A 20,861-nucleotide genomic window follows, 5' to 3' on the forward strand; every position below is an offset into this window, starting at 1 on the left:
GCGGAGGGGGCTAGTCACTATGAACGAAAAGGCTTTCGTGACGTCATCGGCGCGCACCGGAAACGCGGCTCATTACCACCCCGCGACTGGGGAAGAGGATGCCGTGTTTCGCGGAGCTCGGGCTGTCATCGTGGCTAGTGGAACAATGTCGGCAGTTGGGTCTGAAGCAGCCTACGCCCGTGCAGCTCGGCTGCATCCCCGCCATCCTGGAGGGTGAGTGTGCCGGCCGCTTTCCCAGGAGGTGTCTCCGCTTTTCTCCCCCTCTCTTCCCTTCTCGCGGCCTTTGTCCACGCTTGTTCCGCGAGGTGAGGCGCAGTCTTGGGCGTTCCGGGCGAGTCTGGGCTTCGGAGGTGGACAGGGCGGTGTTGGCGTTCAGACCGCGTGGCGGACCTTGCGTCCGCAGAGACGTGACGTAACCTCTAAAGTTGCATAGTCTCAGAGCACAGGGAAGGTTGACCATTAAGTCTGGTCTTTTTACAACTATTTGGGGTCTGCATCCCACTACTCTCCTCCTCCCTCAGGGGTTCTCTGTTGTGTTCCCTGTCAGGGCAGTCATCGGTTGTAGCCAGGCACCATCTAGCTCTTCTGGTCTCAGGCTGATGTAGTCTCTGGTTTATGTGGCCCTTTCTGTCTCTTGGGTTCGTAATTACTTTGCGTCCTTGGTGTTCTTCATTCTCCTTTGATCCAGGTGGGTTGAGACCAATTGATGTATCTTGGATGGCCGCTTGCTAGCATTTAAGACCCCAGATGCCTCTCTCCAAGGTGGGATGCAGAATGTTTTCTTAATAGATTTTATTATGCCAGTTGACTTAGATGTCCCCTGAAACCATGGTCCCCAAACCCCCGCCCCTGCTACGCTGGCCTTCGAAGCATTCAGCTCATTCTGGAAACTTCTTTGCTTTTCGTTTAGTCCAGTTGTGCTGACCTCGCCTGTATTGTATGTTGTCTTTCCCGTCACCTAAAGAAGTTTTTATCTACTGTCTAATTAGTGAATACCCCTTTTCTTCCCTCCCCCTTCTCATAATCATCAAAGAATATTTTCTTCTCTGTTTAAACTATTTCTTGAGTTCTTACAATAGCGGTCTTATACAATACTTGTCCTTTTGCAACTGACTAATTTCACTCAGCATAATGCCTTCCAGGTTCCTCCATGTTATGAAATGTTTCACAGATTCATCACTGTTCTTTATCAACGTGTAGTACTCTGTTGTGTGGATATACCATAATTTATCTATTCATCCGTTGATGGGCACCTTGGTTGTTTCCATCTTTTTGCTATTGTAAACAGCTTTGCAGTGAACATGGGTGTGCATGTATTTGTTTGTGTGAAGGCTTTTATTTCTCTAGGATATATTCCAAGTGGGATATAATCCAAGTGGGATTGCTGGATCGTATGGTAGTTCTATTTCTAGCTTTTTAAGGAAGCGCCAAATCGATTTCCAAAGTGGTTGTAGCAATTTAGATTCTCACTAGCAGTGTATAAGTGTTCTAGTCTCTTCACAGCCTCTCCAACATTTATTGTTTTGTGTTTAGTTGGGAGGATTTTTTTTCTCTTTATGTTGAGGTGTAATCCATACTGAAGGTTGTGGTCTTTGGCCTTCATCGGTAAGTGCTTCAAGTTCTCTTCACTGTCAGCAAGCAAGGTTATGTCCTTTGCACATCACAGGCTGTAAATGACTATTCTTCCAATCCTCACGCCCCATTCTTCATATAACCCAGCTTCTTGGATTGTTTGCCCAGCAGACAGATTGAATAAGCATAGTGAAAGGATACGACCCTAACGTACACTTTTCCTGACTTTAAATTACCCAGGATCCCCTTGTTCTGTTCGAGTGACTGCTTCTTGATCTATGTACAGGTTCCTCGTGAGCACAATTAAGTGTCCTGGAATTCCCATTCTTTGCAGTGTTATCCATAGTTTGTTATGATCCACACAGTGGAATGCCTTTGCATAATCGGTAAAACACAGGTAAATATTTTTCGGTATTCTCTGCTTTCATCCAGGATCCACCTGACATCAGCAACGATATCCTTCATTTGATGTCCTCTTTTGAATCTGGCTTGAATTTCTGGCAGTTCCCTTTTGATATACTGCTGCAGCCGCTTTTAAATTATCTTCAGCAAAATTTTACTTGAATGTGATATTAATGATGTTTTTCAATAATTTCCACATTTGATTAGATCACCTTTCTTGGGAATAGGCATAAATACGGATCTCTTCCAGTCGATTGACCAGGTACCTGTCTTTCAAATTTGTTGGCATGGATGAGTAAGCACTTCTAGCACTGCATCTATTTGTTGAAACATCTCAATTGGTGTTCCTTCAATACCTGGGGCCTTGTTTTTTCGCCAATGCCTTCAGAGCACCTTGGACTTCTTCCTTCAGTACCGTCGGTTCCTGATCACATGCTGCCTCCTGAAACGGTTGAACATAGATCAGTTCTTTTTGGTATAGTGACTCTGTATATTCCTTCCATCTTGTTTTGATACTTACTGCATCGTTTAATATTTTCCCCGTAGAATCCTTCAATATTGCAAATTGAGGTTTGAATTTTTTCTTCAGTTCTTTCAGCTTTGAGAAATGCCAGATGTGTTCTTCCATTTTGGTTTTCTACCTCTAGGTCTTTGCACATGTCATTGTAGTACTTTGTTTTCTTGAGTTGCCCTTTGAAATCTTCTGTTCAGTTTTTTTATTTTATCATTTTCCCTTTTGCTTTAGCTACTCAAAGTCAAGAACAAGTTGCAGAGCCTCTTCTTACATCCATTTTAATCTTTCCTTTCTTTCTAATCTTTCAGTGTCCTCTTGCTTTCTTCATGTATGATGTCCTTGATGTCATTCCACTACTCCTCTTGTGTTTAGTCATTAGTGTTCAATGCATCAAAGCTGTTCTTGAGGTGATCTCTTAATTCAGGTGTGGCATACTCAAGATCATAATTTGGCTCTCGTGGACTTGTTCTAATTTTCTTCAGTTTCAGCTTGAACCTGCATATGAGCGATTGATGATGGTTTGTCCCGCAGTCAGCCCATGGCCTTGTCCTGACTGATGACATTGAGCTTTTCCATCTTCTCTTTCCACACATGTAGTCAGTTTGATTCTTGTGTATTCTGTGTGACGAGGTCCGCGTGTATAGTTGCCATTTATATTGTTGAGAAAAGGTATTTGCAATGAGAAAGTCATTAATCTTGGAAGATTCTGTCATGCGATCTCCAGCATCGTTTCTGTCACCAAGGCCATATTTTCCAACTACTGATCATTCTTCTTTGTTCCCAACTTTTGCGTTCCAATCAGCAGTGATTATCGGTACATCCTGATGGCACGTTCGATCAATATCAGACTGCAGAAGCTGGTAAAAATCTTCAGTTTCTTCATCTTTGGCCTTAGTGGTTGGTACGTAAATTTGAAAAACAGTCGTATTAACTGGTTTTCCTTGGAGGCGTATGGATGTTATCCTATCAGTGTTGTATTTCGGGATAGATCTCGCAGTGTTCTTTTTGACGATGAACGCAATGCCATTTCTCTTCAACTTGTCATTCCCGGCATATTAGACCGTGTGATTGTTTGATTGAAAATGGCCAATACCAGTCCATTTCAGCTCGCTAACAACTAGGATATTATCACATCAGCAAATGAAAGTCCTGAAAGCTTGACTCCATGCCTGTAATTAAGGTCAACTCTACTTTGAGGAGGCAGCTCTTCCCCAGTCATCTTTTGAATGCCTTCCAACCTGAGGGGCTCATCTTCCGGCACTATTATCAGACAGTGTTCCGCTGCTATTCGTAAGGTTTTTCACTGGCTAATTCTTTCCAGAAGTAGACCGCCAGGTCCTTCTGCCTTGTCTGTTTTAGTCTGTAAGCTCAGCTGAAACCTGTCCACCATGGGTGACCCTGCTGGTGTCTGAATACTTGTGGCACAGCTTCCAGCATCACGGCAACACGCAAGCCCCCACACTATGACGAACTGACAGACACATGGGGAAGAATGCAGATTAGAGGAGGGAATCCCAGGTCTGGGAGGGAACCAGTATAAGGTGGTGGTGAGCAGCATGGCGTCTCGGGTCAGGTGGACGTGGCTTCCAGTCCAGCCCTGCTAGTCACCAGCTGCGTGTCCCAGGCAAGTCTCCAAGACTCAGTTTCCCCTTTTGTTAAGTGAGGATGGTAATGGTGTTTCTGTTGTAGGTTTATTGTCGTTAGGGCTCAGATGTAAAGGCATAGACCAGGTGTTGCTTGTTAAATGTTTCAGTAAAAGAAAATTGCTTTGGAGTTGGCCCTGAGTCATGGCGACCACCTGTATGTCAGAGTAGATCTGAGCTTTGTAGAATTTTCAGTGGCTGATTTTTTGGAGGTAGATCACCGGGACTTTTTTCTGAGGTGCCTCTGGGTAGACTCAGACTGCCGACATTTTGGTTAGCAGCCGAAAGCGTTCATCTTTTGCACCACCCAGGGACTTCCATTCAGCCTGAGCTGTTGTGAACTGTGCCCGATGGAACCTTTGTTCTCCCTCTGGAGGTGTTGATGCTGCTCTGTCCTCTGCCAGGTCGGGACTGCCTGGGCTGTGCCAAGACTGGCAGCGGCAAGACAGCGGCGTTCGTCCTGCCGATCTTGCAGAAGCTATCTGAGGATCCCTATGGCATCTTCTGCCTTGTTCTGACACCCACCAGGTGAGCCCCCTGAGTGTGAGTTAACCAGCCATATTCACCTGGGCAAGTGCCTATACGTCTCTGAGCCACACTTTCCCATGTGTGAAATGGGGACAAACGGTGTCCGCCTCTTAAGAAAGCTGTCAATGGAAACAACATGGTGTATGGGGAGTGCTCAGTGCAGGGCTAGGTCAGGGTGAATGCTGGCTGGACAGGGCTGCCCACAGTCTCATAGCCCAGGGTGTCCATGTCCGCTGGCCTCAGGGAACCCAGGGCCTCAGCAAACAAGTACCGCAGTCAGTGCAATGAAAAGGATAAGGCCCATAACTGCATGCCTGCCAGGAGGGCCTGGCCCCATGGGATGTCTCATTTTGACTGGAGCGGGGAGGAGAGAGAGGCTTCATTGAGGATTGTCTTAACAGATGGAGAGTCTCTCAAAAGGACAAGTGTGGGGAATAGCATCCTAGAACAGGGAACTGCCAGTGCCTGTGTGCAGTGGCATGAGGCAGGGAGCAAAAAGGGTAGTGGGCTGGTACACTCAAGCCAGCTTGAGAAGGACCTCAGGTGCCAGGCTAAGGGTTCAGAGCTGGCCCTGAGGGCGTGTGAGCAGGAGAGGGAAGAGTGGAGACTAGGAAGGGGGCCGGGGAAGGGGGTCCTGGGCAAGCTGGGGCTGTGGGGACAGAGAGGAGGAAACCTGGGGACTGACCAGCCCTGGTCAGGTCCTTGGCTGGGGTGACTGGGTAGCAAGCCCATTGCTGAGAAGGGGACATGGAGATGGTGCACGTTTGGGATTGGGGAGATCAAGGGGGGAGGGGCCATAGGATGTTCAGGGGCCTCACACACTCAGCATCAGAGCATGGAGGGCCCAGAGAGTCAGTTGGGAGGCCAGGGCTCTCTGGGGAGTTCTGGGATGGAGGTAGTAACAGGAGGCAAGGATTACCCCCCTGACCGCCCTCCCCTCACGCCCACAGGGAGCTGGCCTACCAGATCGCAGAACAGTTCCGGGTCCTGGGAAAGCCTCTGGGCTTGAAGGACTGCATCATTGTCGGCGGCATGGGTAAAGGGGGCCAGGGAGACTCTGGCATAGGACCCCGCAGTCCCCGCATTCCCCGGATTCCCACCCAGGCCCCGCTTGCCCTCTGCCTGCAGACATGGTGACCCAGGCGCTGGAGCTCTCTCGGAAGCCACACGTGGTTATCGCCACGCCAGGGCGCCTGGCTGACCACCTCCGCAGCTCCAGCACCTTCAGCATCAAGAAGATCCGCTTCCTGGTGAGTTGGGCCTGGGGCTGGACAAGACCTTTTAACACCGTCGGGCATGGGGTAGCTCAGGGCCCAGTGGGGGCTGGAGGGGTGGCGCCTCCCACAGGGAGTCATACTGGCAATGCTGAGACTGAGCAGGGCAGGCGGGTGCGGATGGTGTCTCACTAGCCTGCATGCAGGTGCTGGACGAGGCAGACCGCCTGCTGGAACAGGGCTGCACGGACTTCACCACAGACCTGGAGGTCATCTTGGGGGCAGTGCCAGCCCGCAGGCAGACACTGCTGTTCAGCGCCACGCTGACCGACACGCTCCGTGAGCTACAGGGCCTAGCCACCAACCAGCCCTTCTTCTGGGAGGCGCAGGCACCGTGAGTCGCAGCCAGTGGGGTGGGGTGAGGGTTGATCCCTGCATAGAAGGTGAGACAGGCCTGGTCCTCTCCCTGACCCAGGGTCCGCACAGTGGAGCAGCTGGACCAGCGCTATTTGCTGGTACCTGAGAAGGTGAAGGATGCCTACCTGGTGCACCTGATCCAGGGCTTCCAGGATGAACATGAGGACTGGTCCATTATCATCTTCACCAATACCTGCAAGTGAGTGCACCATACCCAAGCAGATTCCGGGGCTTCTCCCAGAATAAGGCTCCCAGGTGGGCCGACTCACTGAGGTTACCACACCCGAAGAGTCCCTGGGTGGTGCACATTGTGAACGTACTTGGCTGCTAACCAAGAGGCTGGAGGTTCAAGTCCACCCAGACGTGCCTCGGAAGACAGACCTGGTGATCTACTTCCGAAAGATCAGCCCTTGGCAATCCTGTGGGGTGCGATTCTGCTCTGACACACCTGGGGTCGCCATGAGTCAGGGCTGACTCAACAGCAACTGGTCAGTTTTTGGTTTGCTTGCCCTAGATTCTGCTGCTCTGCTCTGAAGCACAAGGGCTGGGCTGTCTGGGGAACCCCTGCTAGGGGACAGCTTGGACTAAGCCACTACTCACTGTGGCCTATGGGTGTCACTGAGCCTTGCTGGGCCTCCCAGGCCCATCTCAGGGGCTGTGATGGTTGGCTGAGACCCTGTGGGCGTCAGCCCCCATCACCCAGGGCTGTCATATCATCCCCACGTCACAGGAGACCCCCCCAGGAAGTTCACGTTGGCTGTTTGTTTAGGTGCTCAGGGCATGGGAGGGATTGTCAAGAACCTTTGGGCTGTTCCCGTGTGAGCCACACCAGAGGGCAGAGGTCAGGTGGGCCACGTCACACTGGGTAGGCCTTGGTGTGGCTGTAGCTCTCCTGAGGGGCGGCTCCTGAGGTGAAACTGTCGGCTCCCCAGAACTGAGAAGTCTGGGTGTAAGGCGGCTCTCAGGCATGGCGGGATCCAGCAGCCTACTCGCTATTCCCGTCACTTCTCTCTCTACCCTGCCTTCCTGGCGACAGTGCCCACCCTCCGCCTCCCAGCCCCACAACTGCAGCAGAAAGAACTTGCATCCCAGGTGGAGCGGCAGCCCAAGGATGGCTTAGGCCCGGCTGGGAACAGGAGGCGGGGTCAGCAGAGAGGATGCCAGGTGGGCAGGTCCCTGTGGAGGGTGGGAGGGGCCGACCAGAACCTCTCTCCCTCCCTGCCAGGACCTGCCAGATCCTGTGCATGATGCTGCGCAAGCTCAGCTTCCCCACCGTGGCGCTGCACTCGATGATGAAACAGGTGGGAGGGCGTGCCGGCTGTGCCCGCCCACCTGGCCGACCTTGCTCCTGGGACAGCCTTCTCTCTCCTGGTCCACGTCTCCTGTCACCTGCCGGACCTTGGTCACAGCATTTGCCCTGGCCTGGCCTTGGGAGCCGTGTGTGGGCAGGGCCATCCTGCCCCAGCCCCCGCCCCGTGCCCACACAGGATCTACCCACACATTGTGACAAGGCTTCCTGACCCCACTTTTTCCCCGCCCTGGTGCAGAAAGAACGCTTTGCTGCCCTGGCCAAGTTCAAGTCCAGCATCTACCGGATCCTGATTGCAACGGATGTGGCATCCCGGTGAGGGGCCTGGGGTCTGGCTCCACCCCTACCCAGAGTGCTCCCTCCCCGAGATGGTACCGGGCAAGTCCCAGCCTCCACTTCCCCCACCTGGGTGCTGAGCTGCCTGGCCTTTCCCTCCAGGGGCCTGGACATTCCCACTGTGCAGGTGGTCATCAACCACAACACCCCGGGGCTCCCCAAGATCTACATCCACCGTGTCGGCCGCACAGCCCGTGCAGGTGAGCCCCAGGCCCCATCACTCCCTATAACTTCACCTGCGTCCCCTCGCCTGTCATGCCTGTGAGTGGGTTTCTGAGCCCCAGCTGGTATGCTGCCACACAGGATTTGGCATCTAGGTTCAGACCCCCAACTCCCACTCTCTATGACATCCTCACCCTTCCCCTGACACCCGCCGTGCCCAGGAGACATTCATCTCTCTGTTTCTCAGCGGGCTGGGGAGGGGCATGGGTGTTCCAGATTTCTCTTTCACCAGAAGCAGGGAGAGATGTGTTTTCTGGGGTCAGGCGAGGCCTGGCCCTTCTTTCCTGAACTTGTGGCCTCAGGCAGGTCATGCTGCCTCTCTGGGCCCAATGATGGGGATGCAGAACAGCGGGCCTTCTTGGGGCTATTCCAAGAGTCACGCAGTTCAACCCTGCAGAACAGGTCTTCAGCAGTCAGTGCTGTTCTAGAGCTAGTCACCACCACAGAAATGCGGTGTAAAGAAGTTGAGCCACAGGGATCTGGGCTGAGGCGCTCAGGGCTTATTGCTAACACAACTTCATCTGGGCTCTCTGGCAACCACGCCAAAAAGGGAAATTGGCGCATTGGCAACCCTGTGTAGGGTGGCAGACTGGGCAGGTAGGACAGCTGCCACCCTGGGACAGATCTGGCTTCACATGGAGGTCAGGCTAGGGGGTGAGCCCTGACTCTAGGCTTGTTCTACTTCCCCCCACCCCTCTGAGATGCTCGGCACCAGGCCTCTGCCTTTTGCTTGACTGTGTCCCAGTCTCAACACACAGCGAGTGACTGGCTGTGGTGCCCCTGCAGGGCGGCAGGGCATGGCCATCACGCTGGTGACGCAGTATGACATCCACCTGGTCCACGCCATCGAGGAGCAGATCAGTGAGTGGGCTGGGGCAGGTGGGTGGTGGACCCATCACACTGGGCCTCCCTCCCACCCCTGTCTCTCAGGGCCTTGCTACCACTGCATACCTTGCATGCCCTGCCACCTGGGGAGCTCACTCCTACTGTCATGCCCACTAGAGAAGAAGCTGGATGAGTTCTCAGTGGAGGAGGCGGAAGTGTTGCGGATCCTCACGCAGGTCAACGTGGTGCGGCGGGAGTGTGAGATTGTGAGTTGGATTTGGGCAGGTGGACAAGGGACTGGTCCCTCAAGGTGGGCCCCTATTACCAGCCTCTCCCTCCCCCAGAAACTGGAGGCAACCAACTTTGACGAGAGGAAGGAGATCAACAAGCGGAAACAGCTGATCCTAGAGGGGAAGGTGAGGCTGCCTGGCAGGTGGGGGCCAGGGTATCTGGGAGGGTACCCAGCTCACCATCACCTCTGGCCCCCCATGTGCAGGACCCCGACCTGGAGGCCAAGCGAAAGACTGAGCTGGCCAAGATCAGGCAGAAGAATCGGCGCTTCAAGGAGAAGGTGGAGCAGACGCTACAGCGGCAGAAGGCCAGTGGGAGGCCCAGGGGGCGCCCACCTAGGGCCCAACCAGGGTCCCACACAGTGCTGCCCTCCCAGGGCCCAGCCTGAGTCCACCTAGGACCCACCTGGGACTACTTCATTGAGCCAAGGGTCTGAGGGAGCCATCAAGACACCCAGAACTACCTCCTCTGGGCAGAGCTGTCCCCCGTCCCCTGGCCTGCCAGTCCTCCTCAGGGACCATCTCAGTGAGCAGCCGGTGTCTTCCATCCTGTGACCCTGAGCCAGCCCACAGTACTGAGGTCGAACCAGACTCAACATCCAGCGGCCTTGGCCCAGGGTCCCCTCTGGCTTTGGTTTCTCCCCTTATTGTCGACGAGGTTCATCTCACCTCATGGGGAGGGGGTTTGTCAGCCTCCAGGATGACATGTGTCACATGCAGGAGGTGTTCAATAAATGCTTTTTGCCATCCCTGGTCTGACTCTGGGTTTGGGGACAGGGAGGAAGGTGTGGTCAGTCTTCTGTGCATCTCAAGTCCCTAGAATGCTCTCCCCACCGCCCACTCCCATTCACCATTCCCAGCAGGTCAGGCCCAAAGCTCAGAAGACAACCAGCCAAAGCCATAGTGCTAGCCGTTTTTGCTGCCAGGCCTCAGGCCAGTGATGGCCCCTCTCTGGGCCTGTTTTATTATCCAGAAAATGGTCCTAACAACAGTGCCACCCTCCCAACACCACTGTGAGGTTTCAGGGAGGTCCTCCTGAGGAAAACCAGCTGTTGCCCAATGGACATGGCTGTGTTCTAGCAGCTTCCGTGGCTGCCAACCTGATATCTGGGGTTGTGGCGTGTCCTGTGAGTACCAGCCTATTCTCCAGGCAGGAAGACTACATCTACGCTGAGAAAGCCATTCCCTCAGCCTGGACTTGGCAGAGATAGCAATCAAGGCCAAACTGGCTCGGAACAGACAAGGGCTGAGCTGAAGGGGATGGGACTGCGGTGCCCTGGCCATGGAGGTCCTTGAGCCTTGCTCTCCTCTCCTGACTGGCTGAGGCACTGCATGACACACGGTTACAAAATATACCACGGGGAGGTGTGGAGGGGGCGGCGACTGGTTAGGTTCCCACACACTACACACGCAGCCACGCTTGGAAATGTAATCTGGGTGCCAGTATGCACCCCAGGATTCTAGAAACTCTACACAGTGAAAAGCTCAAAAAACCCCGAGCTGGGAGAGACCAGGGCCAAGCTGGGCCCCCCAGTTCCTGCCAAAGCAATCGGGCCCCGACTCTGCTGCCTGTAGCCTGGACCACACCCCAGAAATCGTCCCATACAGAGCCAGCTCCACTGGCCCTCCAGCAGCCGGCTCAGGGCGTGCCCTCGGCCAGGCGGGCCAGGCCCTCACGCAGCTCGCTCAGCTCAAACAGTTTGACGTCCAGCAGCTGTGTGGCCCGCACCACCTCAGCCCGTGCCCGCTCTCGCTCCGCCCGCGCCTCCTCCAGGCTGTGCTCCGACACCCGCAGCTGACGCTCCAGCTCTGCATTCCGCGTCTCCAGGTCCTGTGGGGAGAGAGTGGACAGTGGGGCCTCTACCTTCATCCCTGTGGCCCTTTCCCTTCCCCTTTGTGCCTCCTGATTCCACCTCCATGGCCCTCTGGTTTCTGGAACGCGCCAACTTCTGTCCACCCCAGGGCCTTTACATGTGCTGCTTTCGCTGCCCAGGAGGAAAAGGCAGCATTTTCTCAACTTCTCTCCCCCAGGATCTTTTGGGGGATACCAAACCCTTTACTATCTCCAAGTGCTAGGCTCACAGATGTGCTTCCTGAATATGTCTTGGATGAAGGCTTGGGTAAAAGCCAAACCAACTGGTTGTTAGTTGTTGTCAAGTCAGCCCCTGACTCAGGGTCACCCCTTGTGTGCAGAGTAGAACTGCCTCATAGGGTTTTCAATGATTAATCTTTATGGAAGGAGTGCTGGTTGCACAGTGGTTAAAGCACTTGGCTGCTAACTGAAAGGTTGGTGGTTTGAACCCATCAGCCACTCCAAGGAAGAGAGACGTGGCAGTCTCCTTCTGTAAAGATTTACAGCCTTGGAAACTCTATGGAGCAGCGTTATTTTGTCCTATAGGGTCACTATGAGTTGGAATCTACTCCACAGCAGTGGGTTTTAATCTTTACGGAAGCAGACTGCCAGGGCTTTTCTTCTGTGGCAGTGCTGGGTGAGTTCGAAACTCCAACATTTGGGTCAATAGTTGAGCACAAACTGCTTGCGCCATCCAAGCTCCTTAGGCCAGCCAGAGCTAGGTTCAAACGCAGGCTCTGTGACCTCAGGCTGGGGACTGTGAGGATTTGAAGGGACCACCCATCCACCTCCACCTGCCGTGCCCCACACACCTGCACTTTCTGCTGCGTCTCCTCTCGCTCAGCAGCGTCGGGGGTCTCCCGGGGCCCCCCAGTCTGGCTCTTCAGTGTCTGGATCTCCTGGAAGGAAGGGGTCACTGGGTTGGCTCCGGGGTCCTGGTTCCTCTGAGGGAGCGCAGGGAAGCCGAGGTCAGGAAACACTCACCTGATCCTTGGTTTGCACTAACGCCTCCAGCTGCTCCAGTGACTGCCCGGGCTCCTTCTCGCCCACGGTGGGCTGCTCTGCAGCTGCCTGGGCCTCCAGCTCAGCCACCTGTGCAGACAGAAGCTGAGACCCCAAAGCTCAGGAAACCCCACCCGGCACTCTCCCCCTCCCCTGACCCCTGGGGCATCCTCTTCCTGCTTGCCCCTATGGTTGGGGCCACCATTCCCCACCCCTGGGTGCTCAGGCTGTGGGGTCTGACCACCCTCTGGGTGGGTATTGTCTCAGACTCATTTAACAGAGCAAGAAACAACCTCAAGGAGGTTACCTGCCCGGTCCAGACAGCCAGCTGGTGAGCCCATCACAGAGGGTGTCCAGAGGCAAGGGGTCCACAGGTGCTTGATACAGGTGGGGTCTCTGGGAGGGTCGGGACCCTTACCCGCTGCCGCAGCCTCTCCGCCTCCACGCGCTGGGCCTCCAGCTGCTGCCTCCACTGCGCGGCCGCCGCGTTCGCCTCTCGCAGGGCCCCTGCCAGCTTATTGTTGCTGTCCTGCAGCGCGAAGAATTCGGCCTCCCACTGCACCTCGCCCACCGAGCTGCGGGAACGCGGGAGGGGGTCGGCGAGGGCGGGGCCGGGGCGGTGCTGGGGTGAGGGCTGCTGGGGGGAGATTCCAGGGGAAACTGGACTGCGGACAGGGGTCAAGGCCAGGCTCGATGCGGGGGTCAGGGGGAGGATGGGGCCAATGCAAGGCCAGGGCGGGGCAGTGCTGAGGTCAGGGGCGGGGACGTCCCTGAGGGGCGTGGTCTTGTTGGGGGCAGGGACATCCCATGGGGACACGGTCAGAACGGGGGTGGGAAGGTGCCAAGAGGTTCAGCTCAGGTAGGCGTGGACGGAACAGGGCGGGGTTAGCCAGGAGGCGTGGCTGAGGCAGGGGAGGAGTCATCACGGGGGATGGGCCAGAGTACTAGGTTGTCGGATGTGGGGACGGATTGCTTGAGGGGGGCGAGCTCAGCCTCTTCCTTCTCCCCAGGTCTTGGGTCCCATTCAGGTCCTGCCGCCCCGCCGCCCCCTCAGCTCTCCGGAACACTCCACGCCCCACTCCCCACCCCCGGCCACTCCTTCTGTCTGCCCTCTAGTCCCTCCCCTTCACTCCGCCCATGCCCTGCCCCTCGCCTAGCCACACCCTCCGTGTCCAATGCCTTCCTTTAGCCCCGCCCCCTCACCTGGCCAGGCCTTCTTGCAATACCTGCCCTCTAGCCCCGCCCCTTCCCAAAGCCCCGCCCACCCCCATACCCCTCAGACAGCATCTTCTTGAGCCGCTCTCGCTCTGCGGGGCCAGGGGCGTCCGCGCTCTGGCTGCGGAACAGCTTTTCGTCGCTGGGGGGGCCGTTGGCGCTGACGAGGGAGTTCGGGGGCATCTGCAGAAGGGAGCGAGGTTATGGTGTGTGTTGACTTCAAGCTGATCAAGGCCGGGTTAGCGGGGTCATGGTTGGGATCAGGGCCATGTCACGGGGATGGTGACTGAGGTCAGAAGGCTCAGACTGACGTGGAAACCTGTGGACCCCAGACGGTCCTCCCCGGCCTTGGCGTCTGACCGCATTTCTCCTTTCCTACCCCACTCTAGTGGCTCCCATAGCCCCTGGGCCTGAGTCCCGGGCCCTGTTCCCCTCACCAGGGTGGACTCTCAGCCTTTCCCCAACCCCAGGCTGAATCCGTGCTTGACCGGCCCACCTGGCATCCAGATCACAAGCTCCCTGAGGACAGAAGCCAGCGTACATTATCACCCTGAACCCTGGTACCCAGCCCCAGGCCTGGCACACAGTCGGAGCTCACTGAGTGGGAAGAAATCCCAAGGCACGGTTCATTGCTCTGCACCCTCCTTAGCATTTTCAACTTTTAGTTTGCAATTCTATTTAACAACTTGAGCACCCAGGGACACAGCCACCATCTGAGCTAGTTTCTGTCACTCACACCTACTTCAAGCCCTTCTTGACCCTAGGCCATGCAAGACCTCTGATGGCACGCTTCTGAGACACCCACTCCCCCTCTCTGATCCCTGCCACACGTCTAGTTTTACATCATCTGTACGTATTGGGTCTCAGGCACTGAGTGTAGTACCCAGACACCCCAGTACAGCTTGGCTGGCTCAGGTAGATTTGGGCAGGGCGGGGGGGTACTGACCTGGTGGGAGGCAAGCCCCAGGGCTGGGCTGGTGAGCTCCCCCCCATCCTGAGACTTCTCCCGGGCAAGCCTTGCTGCTTCCTTCACTTCCTGGAACTTCTCGGCAAACTACGGACGGGGGTGGGGAAGACAGTCATTCAACTCACCCTCAGTCCCCTTCCTCATGGGCTGACCCGTCAGGTCACCCCCACCCAGAGTCAGCTTCGTCACCTTCAAGCGGATCATAGCAACTGGACCCAACCCCTCACCTACAAACTAGAAGTGGAGAGATGGCTTGGGAAAGGATGCCACAAAAAGCAGGGTGGGAATCATGGCAGCGGGTTTATAGGGGTGACACTAAATATACTGAGCCGCACTGAGAGAGGAATTTGCTTTTCCTCTCAATCAGGCTTATTTCTCTTATTTTTTATTGTGCATTAGGTAAAAGTTTACAGGGCAAATTAGTTTCTTATTAACCAATTAATACAGATATTGTTTTGTGACATTGGTTGCCCACCCCACGATGTATCAACACTCTCTCCTTCTCGACCTTGGGTTCCTCATTTCTATTCCTGTGCCCTCCTGCCTTCTCATCCTTGTCCCTGGACTCATACACATGGTTGAGCTACATGTATTATTGTTTGTCTTATAGCCCTGTCTAATCTTTGCTGAAGGGTGAATCTCAGGAGTGATTTCAGTACCGAGTTAAAAGGGTGTCTGGGGGCCATATTCTCGGGGCTTCTCCAGTCTCCGTCAGACCAGTAAGTCTGGTCTTTTTCTGTGAGTTTAAATTTAGTTATACATTTTTCTCCATCTGTGTCCAGGAGCCCTGGTGATGCAATGGTTAAGAGCTTAGCTACTAACCAATAAGTTGGCAGTTCAAATCCACCAGCCGCTCCTTGGAAACCCAATGGGCAGTTCTACTCTGTCCTATAAGGTTGCTATGAGTCACAATTGACTAGACAGCAACAGGTTTGCTTGTTTGTTTTTTGTCCAGTACCCTCTATTGTGATCCCTGTCAGAGCAGTTGGTAGTGGTAGCTGAGCATCATCTAGGTGTGCTGGACTCAATCTGGTGGAGGCTGTGGTAGTTGTGGTCCATTAGTCCTTTAGACTAATCTTTCCCTCGTGTCTTTGGTTTTCGTCATTCTCCCTTGCTCCAGACCAGGTGGAACCAGTGGAATATCTTAGATGGCCACCCAAAAGCTTTTAAGACCCCAGATGCTACTCACCAAAGTAGGATGTAGAAAATTTTCCTCATGAACTATGTTATGTCAATTGAGCTAGATGTCCCCGGAGATCGGTCAGGCTTATTTCAATAAGGAGAGCCTCAGTTTGGTGCTAATTTGTCTTTAACACCAGGGACACTTGTTAATATCCCTTTTATAATAAAAAGGGAGTCTCTGGGTAGTGAAAATGGTTAATGAGCTCAGCAGCTAACTGAAAAGTTGGAGGTTCGAGTCTACCCAGAGGCGCCATGGAAGAAAGGCCTAGCAATCTACTTCCAAAAAAAAAATCATCTATTGAAAACCCTGTGGAGCCCAGTTACAACCGGACACACACGGGGTCTCCATGAGTCAGAATCTACATGACGGCAACAAACAATGACAATAACAAAGACTGAGTCCCCGGATGGTACAAAAGTTGAATGTGCTTGGCTGCTAACCTAAAGGCTGGAGGCTTAAGTCCACCTCGAGGTACCTTAGAAGAAAGGCCTGGTGATCTAATTCTGAAAAAATCAGCCACTGAAAACCCTGTGGAGCAGAGTTCTCCTCTGACACACATGGGGTCACTGTGAGTCAGAATATACTCGATAGTAACTAGTTTATAACAAAGAGAGAGCAGGCGTTGGGCTCTGAAATTGGCCACCCTGTCTAGTCTTCCTTGTATTTGATGTTTATGTTTGCCACCTATCTATGGCAAGGGATATCAGTTTTCTGGTTAGGGTAGTGCTATGGATTGAATTGTGTCCCCCCCAAAACGTATGTTGAAATGCTAAACTTGGGTACCCATGAACATGACCTTGTTTTGCATGAGGGTTTCTGAAAATGTTATCAGTTAACGTGAGATTATAGTGGAATAGGATGGATTCTAATTTAATATACAAAAGGAGAAGAGACACAGACACGGACGGAAGATGCCCACGTGACGATGGAGGCAAAGACTGCAGTGATGGATCTACCAGTAAGGAACTCCAAGGGTCCCTGGAAACCACCAGAAGCTACAAGAGACAAGGAAGGATCCTCCCCTAGAGCTTTCAGAGAGAGCGTGGTGCTGCTGACAGCTTGACTTTGGACGCCCAGCCTCCAGAACTGTGAGATAATAAATAAGTTTTAAACCACCCAGTTTGTGAGACAGTTACAACAGCCCTAAGAAACTAATACAGGTAGGATATATGTTTTAAAACAAAATTCCTTAGGTCAGACACCTACCACATCATTTTTCCAATAACCAAAAAATACCAAACCCATTGCTGTTGAGTAGATTCCAACTCATAAACTTCATAACAAATTCCCTTAGGTTAAAAATAATTGTTTTAAGAAAATATTAGCACACATCCAGCCACCTGACGGATGCAAAGGCACCAGTGTGGGAAAATTGTCTTCTCAAAAATAGGCCCAAGGGCAAACTGAATATTCATGTGGGGACAAAAAAAAAAAAGAACTTCAGCCCCTACCTCACACCATCCACAGCAATTAATCCAAGGCTTCAACTTGAAAGGAGTTCCTGAGCAGTCCAAACGTGAAGTGCTCAGTGCTAACTGAAAGGTTGGTGGTTCAAGTCCACCAAGAGGTACCTCAGAAGAAGGCTTGGCAGTCCACTTCTGAAAACTCAGCCATTGAAAACCCAGTGGAGCACAGCTCTACTCTGACACACATGGGGATGCAATGAGTTGGGGTGGACTCTGCTGCAACTGGTTTTTAAGTTGGAAAGGAAAACAATAAAGCTTCTACAAGAAAACAGGTGGGAAAATCTTCCCGACCTTGGCAGGACACAGAAAGCACCAAGCATCTAAGAAAACAAGGAGCAAGGACAAAACTGAAGTACAAACACTGCAGGGGGTGGAGTGAGACCACAAGGAACCAGCATACCCTGTGCACACATTTGCTAGATAGGGTCCAGCGAGCAGCAGGGCGAGTCCACAATCACAGCAAGTGGGCAGCAGAGCTGGGACTTCAACCAGGGAAGCTGAAAGGCGTTCAAGGAAACCAAAACCTACTGCAGAAGAGTCGATTCTGACTCATGGTGACCCCATACATGACAGAGTAGTATTGCTCTGTAGGGTTTTCTTGGGTGTAATCTTTACAAAAGCAGGTTGCCAGGCCTTTCTTCCAAGGCACCACTGGGTGAATACAAACTGTCAACCTTTGAATTAGTGTTGTTGTTGTGTGCCGTCAGTTGATTCTGACTTATAGCAACCCTATAGAAGAGAGTACGACTGCCCCATAGGGTTTCCTAAACCATAATCTTAGGACTCTAAGATCTAACTAATCTCAGATTGCCAGGTCTTTCTCCCGAAGAGGTGCTGGTGGGTTTGAACCGCTGACCTTTCAGTTAGCAGCTGAGTGCTTAACCACTGCACAACCAGGGTTAGTCCAGTGCAAATCATCTGTACCATTCAGGGACCTGGAAGGTGTTCAGGCTGGTCCAATTCCATGTGCCCATTTGGAACTGTCCCAAGTGCCCACTTCACCCAGGAAAAGTCCCAGGCCCATCCTGTCCTCCCAGTCCCTCCCCACAGACCTACCTGGGTCAGATGCTGTTCAGATGCAAAGCCAAGGCCGTAGACTGTATTGGCACGACTGTCTGCCCATTGCCCGAACTTCTGGGAAGTTTTCGTGAAGGTCATGTTGGGGGTGACAGTGCTGTTGATGATGGCCTGGGGGGCAAAGTTCAAGGGACCGATAATAACAAACATGAAAAGCTCTGAGCATCACTTTGGAGGAGGGCTCGGAGGCTTTGCTCTGAGCTCTTTCAGGAGGGGAGACTGCAGCCTAGGAAGATGCAGGCTACCCCCTGCCAGGGGGCACACAGCAGGGACCCCTGGTGCTCCCTACCCCTAGATCCGCCTCACCTTGGCACCCCCGATGCTGATGATGCGGTAGACATTGCGGGTGGCATCGTAGAAGTAGGAGACGGTGAGGGCGTGCTTGCCCGCGGGGATCCAGTTCCGCTTGGTGGCTGGGTCAATCTGGAATACGTGAGCTCGTGTGCTGAAGATGGGCTGCTCCCTGGAGGAAGAGGGCATTCAGCGGGGTGGAGCTGCACAAGGGAAGGCTGGGGATCGGGGTAGAGGGGGTGCTCACCTGGTTGTGGACATTGGTCAAGCTGGGCTGGGCAGGCTCCAAGGGGTGGCCAGAGGGGGGGCAGGAGCTGCTGGTTCAAAGGGTTAAGCACTGGACTGCTAACCAAAAGGTTGGCAGTTCAAACCTACCCAGAGGCGCCTCAGAAATAAGGCCTGGCTATCTACTTCCAGGAAACCCTGGTGGCATAGTGGTTAAGAGCTACAGCTGCTAACCCAAAGCCTGGCAGTTCGAATCCACCAGACATTCTTTGGAAACCCTATGGGGCAGTTCTACTTTGTCCTATATTGTTGCTATGAGTCAGAATCGACCCAAGAGCAGTGGGTTTGGGTTTATTTCATATCTACTTCCAAAAGGTCACAGCCTTGAAAACTCTACGAAGCACAGTTGTACTCTGCACATGTGGGTCCCGTGCGTCAGAATCCACACAATGGCAACTAACAGTAACAACAACCCCATCTCAGGGAACCCCCACATCATGTGTGGCAGGAGACGCCTCTCTAGGGGAAGTCAGATGTAGTGGAGCCTGAGGGGCCCGGGGAGGACAGCAGGCCTCCTCTCAGCATTCCTGGTATCCCATCATGAACCCCCCATCATCCTGGTCACTGGAGATATCCTGTGAGCCCCCGCAATCCCAGGCTGAGGGGAAACTACTTTCCACCAGATGCATCCAGCACGTCTCAAACCAGGGTGTACCAGCAAAAAGTGGGCCAACCCCAGGTGCCAAGTGGGAGGCCAGACCCTGCTGGACCCATGAGGGATCCCCAGCTCTGACCCTGGGGCAGTGGCACCACTAGGAGTCAGAGTCCAAATCCCCGGAGAGACCACCACTCCATCAGAAGGATAAGATGTAGCCACACAGGTCCACCCTAGGTGCAGGGTGGACTCCAGATAGAGGAGATTGGGCTCCCCAGCCTCTTAGTAGGTTCCTCTAGCCACCACCCTACAGAAGCCAGGACAAGCAGCCTGGAAGGAGACCTCCTGATGCCCCTCCTGCAGCTCCAAACCTGCAACCAGGGGGTCTGAGGGGACCTGGGAGAGGCCAAGGATGGGGAAGTTGCGGGGGGAGGGGAGCCTGACCCAGCGGTCTCTGTGGTCAGAGCGGGGGTGCCCCCCTCCACCCGTCATGGGCAGCTGCTGTCCCGGTCACAGGTCTGAAACCCGAGTCCCTGGGCTGGGGGAGGGGCGGCCGTTCTGGCCGGGGCTGGGGGCGGGTCTAGGGCCGGCCAAGTTGGGAAACGCCGGAGTCCTCTGAACTCAGGCGCATCCAGCGCGGTAGCTCTTGCCTTGACTTGTGGCGTTCAGGCAAAGTTACTCATGTCCGAGTCACGCACCTAGGACGCCACCCGCCTGCGCCGGGCTCCCCGAGGGGCCCGACCCTGCCTGGTGACCGGGAATCCCCAATCCTGCCGCAGGAGAGGCCCCACTCCGAGCACCCCAGCCCAGGAGGCCTGGTATTCAGCTAGGACCGGGGTCCCCACTCGTGCCAGGAGCGGGGCACCCCGTGTGCGCCCTAACTTCAGAACGCCCCGACCTTGGAACTTCGGGGATCCCGGGGACAACCTGCTATTCTGAGTTTGGAACTTCGGGGACCTCCATCAGTCGGTGACCTAGAGTCCGGAACTTCAAGGACCCCGCGTCGCCCCCCAGTTTCGAGTCCGGAACTTAGAGGACCGCCGCGTTGCATCCCTCCATCCCGGGTCCAGAACTTCGCAGCCCCCTTCGCCATCTCTCGACCTCGACTTTGGGGACACCCTGCACCCCTCCCGACCCCGAAGCTTCACGGTCTTATGTCCCCATCCCGGTCGGTCTCGCGGGGCTCACCCTGCCGGGTCGGCCGCCGAGTGTCCGGGCGCGAGTCGGGTGCGGCCCGGCGGCACCAACTCCGCGCAGGGCCGGCCGGGCGCCGCTGCCTCGCTCCGGGCCTGCCCGCCGCCCGCGCCTTTGTCTGCGCGCCGCCGCCGCCTGCGCCGCCTCCGGTCCCATCGCAGCCGGTCCCGACGCGGCAGCCGCCCGCCCCGCCTCCCGGCCCGTGAGCTCCCCGCAGCGCCCCTGCTGGCGGCCCAGTGCGCCGGTAGGCAGGGGTGATGGGGGGAAACCCAGGGAGGGGGCGAGGAGCAGAGAGAGGAGCTGGGCGCGGGTCGGGGGTGGGACAGACAGACAGACGGCAACAGACATCTGGGATGACAAGGACACCCAGAGGTAGAGAGATAGGCAGAGACACAGAAGGACACAGAGGAAGAGACGAACAGAGACTGTGGCCTCCAGTCACCACTTGGGGGCCCACCCTAA

General features: G+C 54.6%; 2 protein-coding genes across 5 annotated transcripts; one reads left to right on the forward strand and one right to left on the reverse strand.

The window, feature by feature from the left end:
• Positions 1-32: 32 nt before the first annotated feature.
• Positions 33-10,021, forward strand: DDX49 (DEAD-box helicase 49). 3 transcript variants are annotated; one of them, XM_003413246.4, is made up of 13 exons: positions 40-213; positions 4,536-4,659; positions 5,610-5,695; positions 5,788-5,909; positions 6,080-6,267; positions 6,349-6,489; positions 7,516-7,591; positions 7,838-7,914; positions 8,038-8,135; positions 8,944-9,018; positions 9,160-9,248; positions 9,327-9,398; positions 9,479-10,021. In XM_003413246.4, the coding sequence occupies exons 1-13, from the start codon at positions 99-101 to the stop codon at positions 9,659-9,661; spliced, it is 1,446 nt and encodes a 481-aa protein (XP_003413294.1). In that variant the 5' UTR covers positions 40-98; the 3' UTR covers positions 9,662-10,021. The 3 variants fall into 3 exon arrangements, with proteins under 3 accessions (XP_023407971.1, XP_003413294.1, XP_023407972.1); XM_023552204.2 differs by having other exon boundaries at positions 101-213; positions 4,443-4,659; XM_023552203.2 differs by lacking the exon at positions 8,944-9,018 and having other exon boundaries at positions 33-213; positions 9,088-9,248.
• Positions 10,022-10,179: 158 nt separating this feature from the next.
• HOMER3 (homer scaffold protein 3) lies at positions 10,180-20,492 on the reverse strand. 2 transcript variants are annotated; one of them, XM_010593211.3, is made up of 10 exons: positions 20,394-20,492; positions 18,573-18,639; positions 18,341-18,497; positions 18,014-18,145; positions 14,288-14,395; positions 13,400-13,524; positions 12,545-12,701; positions 12,109-12,216; positions 11,937-12,023; positions 10,180-11,103 (listed from the first exon to the last, which is right to left on the reverse strand). In XM_010593211.3, the coding sequence occupies exons 2-10, from the start codon at positions 18,584-18,586 to the stop codon at positions 10,912-10,914; spliced, it is 1,080 nt and encodes a 359-aa protein (XP_010591513.1). In that variant the 5' UTR covers positions 18,587-18,639; positions 20,394-20,492; the 3' UTR covers positions 10,180-10,911. The 2 variants fall into 2 exon arrangements, with proteins under 2 accessions (XP_010591513.1, XP_010591514.1); XM_010593212.3 differs by having other exon boundaries at positions 18,573-18,642; positions 20,394-20,417.
• Positions 20,493-20,861: the final 369 nt, after the last annotated feature.

Source organism: Loxodonta africana, chromosome 3 (assembly GCF_030014295.1).
Source record: "Loxodonta africana isolate mLoxAfr1 chromosome 3, mLoxAfr1.hap2, whole genome shotgun sequence".
Lineage (NCBI taxonomy): Eukaryota > Metazoa > Chordata > Mammalia > Proboscidea > Elephantidae > Loxodonta > Loxodonta africana.